At 52.0% G+C, this 7,593-nt stretch overlaps 1 protein-coding gene across 1 annotated transcript; it reads left to right on the forward strand.

The window, feature by feature from the left end:
• Nucleotides 1-4,965: 4,965 nt before the first annotated feature.
• LOC311218365 (feather keratin Cos2-3-like) lies at nt 4,966-5,271 on the forward strand (the record flags this gene model as incomplete). The annotated part of the gene is made up of 1 exon (XM_084301031.1): nt 4,966-5,271. One exon carries the CDS (start codon nt 4,966-4,968, stop codon nt 5,269-5,271), a length of 306 nt encoding a protein of 101 aa, XP_084157157.1.
• Between the last annotated feature and the right edge of the window lie 2,322 nt (nt 5,272-7,593).

Genomic DNA, 7,593 nt, shown 5'->3' on the forward strand with positions numbered 1-7,593 from the left:
TGCTCCACGGTGACTTGTCCTTCTGGCTGAGTGACAGACACCTGCCCCATGGTTTCTGGAAGATAGAGAAGGTCAGCGGTTCTGTGGCGAAATGTACAGGCAACCAAACAGGAGTGGATTCAGACCCGTCCTTTCTCTCTGTCCTTTACTGGGCTGAAAGGGCCCCAGGGCTGGGGCACAGCAAGGTGGTGTGGGGGCAGAGCTCAGAGCTCCTTGGCCAGAGCGGACCCTGAGGAGAACTGTGCTGTGTGCCTGCTCCTCCTGCCTGCTCTCCTTCTGCCCAGAGGACCAGAGCTCAGTCTGTCATGCCTGGCTTTGTGTGCTGGGACCAGCACCCTCCAGCAGCTTGAGCGGCCCACACAGCTATAGAGAAAAGGTTCAACCTGCTTCCTCGATCCTGTCATCTCAGGGGCCTCCAAGTCCCATCAGTACAAACAAAGCTGAGGTGAGTGGTGGCAGGAGTGAGCCATGGCTGTGCTGACAAGCAGGAAGACACTGGAGGCCACAGCAGGAAGACATCAGTTAGAAGACAGACTGGACACCCTGGTAATGTCCATGGGAGGAGAGCTTTAATGTCCCTGTATCCACTTGGACACAATCTGGCTTTTTCTATAGGAAAGGCAGAAATGAGGGACTGCAGAGACGGGTGAAAACTTCTCTGGTGACAATAGGTGGAGGAGAAGAGAGATGCAGAAAAGAGATGGACTGAAAGAACTATAGTAGCAGGAGAGGTCTCTTCTCCATCTCCTCTTTCCAAATTTCAAAGAAAAACAGCATCTTGAGAGAACCAGATCACAAACCAGAAATGGGAGACAACATTTAGCAACCATAAATGGGAGACAACATTTAGCAACATTTTCCTTGTGATTCAAGAGTTGCTCCTCACATAAATGCATTAAGGCTGACGAGGGCTTCCTAGGGAAAGAAGATTTATACCTTGATTAAAAGCCAGCACTTACCCAGCAGTTGCCCCAGGAAGGCAGTGAGGACAAGATACCCACGGTGCATGCTCAGACCAACTTTCCTGTTTTCAGCAGGAGAGAGAGTCAGAAAAGCACCTCCCAGCCCCAAGAGAACAGAGCTGCCGGAAATGACTCTGCTGGGGGAACAAGTGCAGATTCAGTGACAAGATATGTTCTGGTGTGACTGTGCCCCAAATGCTCCCTGGGGTTTCTCCCTCCTCCAGCTGCAGCAACCACTGAGGATTGCCACAGTCAGGGGTCCTGGGAATTCTGGGAGGCACATCATGTGCAGGGGCTGCTCTCATCTCCTCTCCCAGTGGGGTCCTCACCTCCCCAGCTACATCTGCCTTCTCTTCTGCACACGCACTGCTTGGCCATGGCTGATGTCAGGGCAGTCTTCTCCACTGAGCTTGTTCTTTCTACCCTGGGGTCCTCTGCTCCATAGAGATGTTCCTATTTCCTGTGGGAGGAGAAACACTTTGATTTCTCTTCCACATTTCCAGAAAGAAGGGAGGAACCATGCTACGCAGCAGCCCAGGTTTTCTGACTGTGTCCTGTTCTGGTGGGATAACCTAGCATTTGCAAGAAGAACGGGGCTCCATTGGGGTGTTGGATGGCACAAGCCCAGAGGAGAGCAGGACAATCTGTTCCATAGGGCAAGGAGTGAGGAGTCAGCAGGAAAAAGGATGTGGGTTCAGTGGGTCACATGCACTCACACTGATGGGCCAAGGGACACCCATTTGGCTCTTTAATCACCAGACCACACAGCTGGAAAAGTATATTGTCCTATCTGATGAGAAAGCATCTAAAAGCAAAAGAGGCATCCTGACCAAGACATGGCACATGTCATTGAATGGGAGGTTTCCAAAGACAAACGACACGGAAAGATGCAAGGGCGTGTTGGGCACCGCCGTCACGAGTGTATTCCCAGTCTGGAGCAAGAGGTAGATATCTGAGTCCAGGATGAAGAGCAGCAGCTCTCAGCTCTCAGACAAACCCAGCAGCAACAAAAGAAACCTCTCTCTAGACGTCCCCCTCACTCCTGTGGGAAGGAGATAGAGTTGCTGCTCAGGATTCCTTGCCTTCCACCACTTGATATCTTCTGGAGGTAAAACACAGCAGGGCCTCAGCAAGCCAGGATGTTCCTTCAGAAAGTGTAGAAAGTAAAATCAGAACCCTAGAGTTCAGGAGAGCAGCATTTGCTTTCCTCACTGTGTGGACACCTGTCTTTGTGCATGTGTGCCCAAATATACTTCAGTATGCATCCAGGAGTGTCTGCGAGTGCACCCATGAATTCATGCATCTTTTGACATGAGCAGCAGTGTGCATGAGTGCTGTTCCCTCTACCCTCTTTTCTTGTCATGAATGATACTGTGATCCACGGTCACCCTGGGAATTAACAGAAACAGTGATCTGTCAACAGCATCCCTCCAAGGCTGATATGTGGTGACTGTGCATGTTGCCCCATGCTTCCTGAGCAGTCCTAATGAGAAACCCTCCAGAGGATCACAGGCTGCACCTCCAGCACGCACATAGTCCAACCCTGTTTTCAGAGTGGATCTCATCAGATCAGGTTGCTAAGGATCAAGTCCAGGCAAAGTCTGAACTCTTCTGAGGATGGAGCTCCAATAGCATCTCTTTGGCAATCTGCTCCAGGACTTGATCACCTTCAGGGTAAATATTTCTTCCATGTATCTAACCAAAACTACCCATTTCTGAACTTGCACCTATTGGCCCCAGGCTAAGTATGCTTCATCTCCAGAGTCCAGCTCTGTTTCCTTTGCATCCTTCTTCAAAGAGGGAGTAGAAAAGGCATATGTCTATTTGGCTTTCCGTGTAGCGCCCAAAGGGTTCGTCCTTCCTCCCACAGCACAAGGACCCATGTTCCTCTGGTTCAATGCCACTTCTGCCCAAGGTTTCAGGCCCTGCATGATTCAGCACCAGGCCCTTGATTCCCAGACATATGTGTGGCATTGGTTTCCCCATGGGGGACCTCTGTCCCACCTGATACACTACTGACACCGCACCGGCAGATGTGCGGAGAGAATGTGATTTAAGCTAAAGGGCTTACAAGTGTAGATAGGGATAATATAATTAAATGAAAAAGGAAGAAGAAATCAAAAACTAAAGAGAGAAGGATGTTTGGAAACAAAATGAAAGAAAATTATTCTCCGATTCCCATCAGCATTTTTTTTGTCGATTGTCGATGTCTTTGGAAGCACTGACTCAGTATGCCCACCCCTGGTTTTCCTTCCCCTTTCACATCTTCACTGCTCAGTGGGACATCACCCAGTATGGAATATCCCTTTGGTTGGCTTAGGTCACCTGCCCTGGTGATGTCCCCTCCCAACCTTGTGCCCACCCCCCACCTCCTGGCTTTGGGGGGCTTGGAGAGAGTCTTGATGCTGTGTCACCACTGCTCCACTATAGCCCTAATGTTGGTGTGAAGGCAATGCTGTTCTATCTCCAAGTGCAGAGCACAGCACTCTAGGGGCTGCTGCGGGGAATGCTGAGTCTGTCCCACATAGCCCCAGTATAGGCAAGTGCCCACAAGGGAGGAACATGTGCATGAACGTGACACAGTGTACGGCAAAGATTCTGGACAGCATTTGAGCAAAGCACATGGTTTGACGTGGTAGAGAGGAGAGGTGGACTGGGAGCCTTCCAGAAGGCACTGGAGCCAGGGCTCTTGACAAGACAATGTCAGCTTTCTTGAGCCTTGCACTTAAGGCCTGAGAATCCCATTTGTTAGCCTGAGTAGCAGTGGTAAGGAAAGTGCTAGAGTGCCCCAACTGATCACTGGTGGGTGTCATGAAAGAAATAAGCTTGCATCATGTAAGGAGATGGTGTATGATTTTGTTTGTTTTTTAAAGCAAAAAATGAAAGGCATCAAGTTATGGGAGTGAAGAAGGAATTCTCTATGGACAGGATCTGCACTGTGTGTCTTGGGAAAACCCACCCGGCTCTGTCCGATGCTGGTAGAAGGCAGGATCACCTGCACATGAAAGGCTTCCTTTCTGTCTACATTCATCTTGTTATTCCTTCTAACTAAAACAGCCACTGACCTGTTGGGCCTTTCTTTTGTGATCGAGAAAGGGCCCTGCACAACCTCTCCCCCTGTACAGACATCCCTGGGTCAGAGCAGGAGGAGGCAAAACAGTCCAGCAGGTTTTCCCTGAGGGCAGTGTCAGCAGGGGTAGGGTCACAGTCAGGAGCTGGGTCACCTGTAGCCAAAAGGGCCCCAGAGAGTCCCTAGGGAGTCACCCAGACTGACAACATATGCTTTTACTGGACTCTTCCAGCACGTGAGCTGTCTTCTGCCCACACTGACATGTGTTGCCTGGAAATACTTGGGACTCCCTGCCTGCCACTCAGAAGTTGCCTTCTTTGGGGAAAGGGCATAAAGCAGGAAATGAAAAGCAGCATCACAGGAAGGCAGCACACATCCCGTATCATTAGGTGGGATGTTTTTCATGCATGAGTAGCTTGTCAGAAAATAGTCCCTGCTTCAAGGGATGCCTCTGGACATGGGGCAGCCAAGGCCCACTATAAAAGCCAGCCCAGCTCTGTGCTCTCTCATCCACTTCTCTGGCCTTCTTCTTGTTGGGAACCAGGTGAGTGTGAAGCCCCTTCTTGTCCCCCTCATTCTCCCACAGGAGGACTCAGTTCCTTGGACCTTTCAGCTGCTATCAGCTGTGTGCCCTGCCAAATCTTGGGACTGCTGGTTGTGGGAGAGTCAAGGGGTAGAAGGTTTGTCATGGAGGAAAACTGGGCCTTTGTTATGATGGCTCTTGTGCATAGGGTGTAGCCTGGCTCTGGTTGCTCTTTTGGGCCCTGTCAGGATGCAGCCAAGAACTGCTTGCACATCCCTGCACAGCCTCCAGCTCACAGTACTGCCTGTGCCTTGGATCTGTTAGGGTGTGGTGACAGGCTACTCCTCGTGCATCCCCATTTTAAGCTTCCTCCCTGTCCTCTGTCCCAGGTGAACCTCCTGCCCCCAGACATGTCCTGCTACGACCAGTGCCGGCCATGCCAGCCGTGCGGCCCGACCCCACTGGCCAGCAGCTGCAACGAGCCCTGTGTCAGGCAGTGCCAGAACTCCACCATCGTCATCCAGCCCTCTCCCGTGGTGGTGACCCTGCCCGGCCCCATCCTCAGCTCCTTCCCGCAGAACACGGCTGTGGGATCCTCCACCTCTGCTGCCGTTGGCAGCATCCTCAGCTGTGACGGCGTCCCCATCAACTCTGGGTGCTGTGACCTCTCCTGCATTACCAGCCGCTACTGTGGCAGCAGGTGCCGCCCCTGCTAAAGATGCCAGACAGTGCCCCAGACCAGGACCCCAGGAACTCACAACATGCTGCTGGCCAAAATGGAAGGAAGAAGAGACCTCATGTTGTTCTAAGAGGACCTGACCATCTCTGGCTTGTCCTGTAAAGACAGACAGGAAGGGGCCAGCCTGGAGTCTATGACAACATGGCCAATATCTACCTATCCTGTTTTCCACACGCTCATTTTCTTTCTTTTCTTTCTCTTGCCCTCTGCTTTGCATGAGGCCCCAGAAACCAGCCTGGAGAGACCTGCTAGCCCCTCTCCCCATGTGGGCCAGGTAGATTGATGCCCTGTTGCAAGTCTGCCATTGGAAAAGCTGAACAGATTTTTGTCTGCTCCTGCTGTGCTACGATCTCGGGGCCTCCTCTGGGAGTCACCTCCTTTCCCTCCTGAGCCTTGATAAACATTTGCAGCAACCCTGAGTGTGTCCCTGTGTGGTCTTTTCATCTGGATACTGATGGCCAAGGGAGAAAACCATTCCTTAGGGGGAATAGGCTGGAGGGTGGGGCATACTGCAGCAATTCATCTTTCAGGCACTGTCTCTTGAAGGTGAGGAAGACATCCCTAGTTCCTCCACAGCCAATAGCCACCAGTCCTTGACTTGTGACGTCTCCGCCTAGACAAGCACTGTTGACATTGGAGGCCCCAGCTCTTGGGGAAGAGTGTTCGTCTTGCTTTGGGTGGAGCTGTGCTAGGGATGGAGGTTCAGACAAAGATAATCCCAAAGGATTTCAGAAACATGGAATGGGAAATTATCTGGGGGATGGTCCTCTGTCTCGCCTCCACGTTCACCTTTCCGGCACCACCTGATCATGGGCATCATGTCTGGGCATGGAGAGCAGGTACAGCTTCCCTTTGCATCCCTATCAGATTTCAGCACAGTGTCTGGCATGGCCCAGCTGTTGCCAAGATACATAGGGCTGAGGGGATCCACAGGTTCGTACTGATACCAGTCCCATCAGGTCACACACTGGAGCCCCCAGTCCCTGTGAACTCAACTCCTTTTTCATGAACTCAGGCCCAGGACAGGCACTGATACCCAAACACTCACGGCTGCTCGGTCTTGCTGTCTTTTCCCCAAGCATGGATCAGCTTTTGTCAGGCTCCGCAACTGAGGCCGCATACGTGGCACAATTGCACCATGCTCCAGAAAAGAGATCATGTGGGGGAAGATGTGTCCACTGTGACATAACAGTGAGAATAAGACCTGATTGTGCACTCAGCAAGGTCTGTGTATGGGCCGTGAATGGCACAGGGCATGCACCAGCCCAACCACAGGGCACACGCTGGGGGATGTTCTCCCAGGCACCAAGCTCCTCTGTCATTCCCAGAGCCATGAGGATGAAGTGGCCCTTGTGCTCCATGTAGCCCCACTGCTCTGCACACCCAGGTGAGGGCCTTCCCACATCTGCACACCTTGGGGCCCTGTGGTGTGGGGGGGCTTTACTTTCACAAAGACTCTTGGCCCCTAGCCCAGAGTCTCTGCTCAAGCTCAGGCCTAGCATAGCCCTGCCCCAGCTCTGCTGCATGTGTGCCTGTGCCTGCCTGGCCAAATATTGTCAGCCTGGCCTGGCCAGCCTCTTAGGTGGTACATGGCCATCACTGGATGAAGCCTTCATCCAGGCCTCTCTGGAGTCTGGCCTATCAAGTAGTAGCCCCAGCACAGCTCTCACGCTGGGACCAAGACTTTCTACACATAACATATCTATTTCCTGGGTTAGAGCAATAATCAATAGGTGCTCCTGAGCCACAGCTATCTCCTGGCTAACACTGAAGTCTGAGATGGAGGAGCACATTCACAATTTGGAGATTCATTCACTTTTGTCTTGGAAATGACAGAATCCTTCTGGAGAACAAGTCCCCTCCTCCTCCAGCGTTGTTGCTCAGCCAGGGCAGCTTCCTGCACCAGGGTGTCACTCACAGCACAGAGGTACAAGGCACTGTCAGAAAGCGCGACTTCCTTCAGCCGCAGAACACTGGATTTCCCCTTAGTGTTCAGCTCCGTGGTGAAATGGTCACTCTGCTTGGTGCCTGCTACTGCTTGATGTGTAATCAGCTGAGGGGCTTGTCCCTTCTTTTGCTTGTACCAGAGCAAGCCATTAAAGCTGGAGGTTTCATATGTGCAATTGGTCTGGAAGGTGTTTCCCTGCTCCACGGTGACTTGTCCTTCTGGCTGAGTGACAGACACCTGCCCCATGGTTTCTGGAAGATAGAGAAGGTCAGCGGTTCTGTGGCGAAATGTACAGGCAACCAAACAGGAGTGGATTCAGACCCGTCCTTTCTCTCTGTCCTTTACTGGGCT

This window comes from Netta rufina (assembly GCF_964035555.1).
Source record: "Netta rufina genome assembly, chromosome: 24".
Classification (NCBI taxonomy): Eukaryota; Metazoa; Chordata; class Aves; order Anseriformes; family Anatidae; genus Netta; species Netta rufina.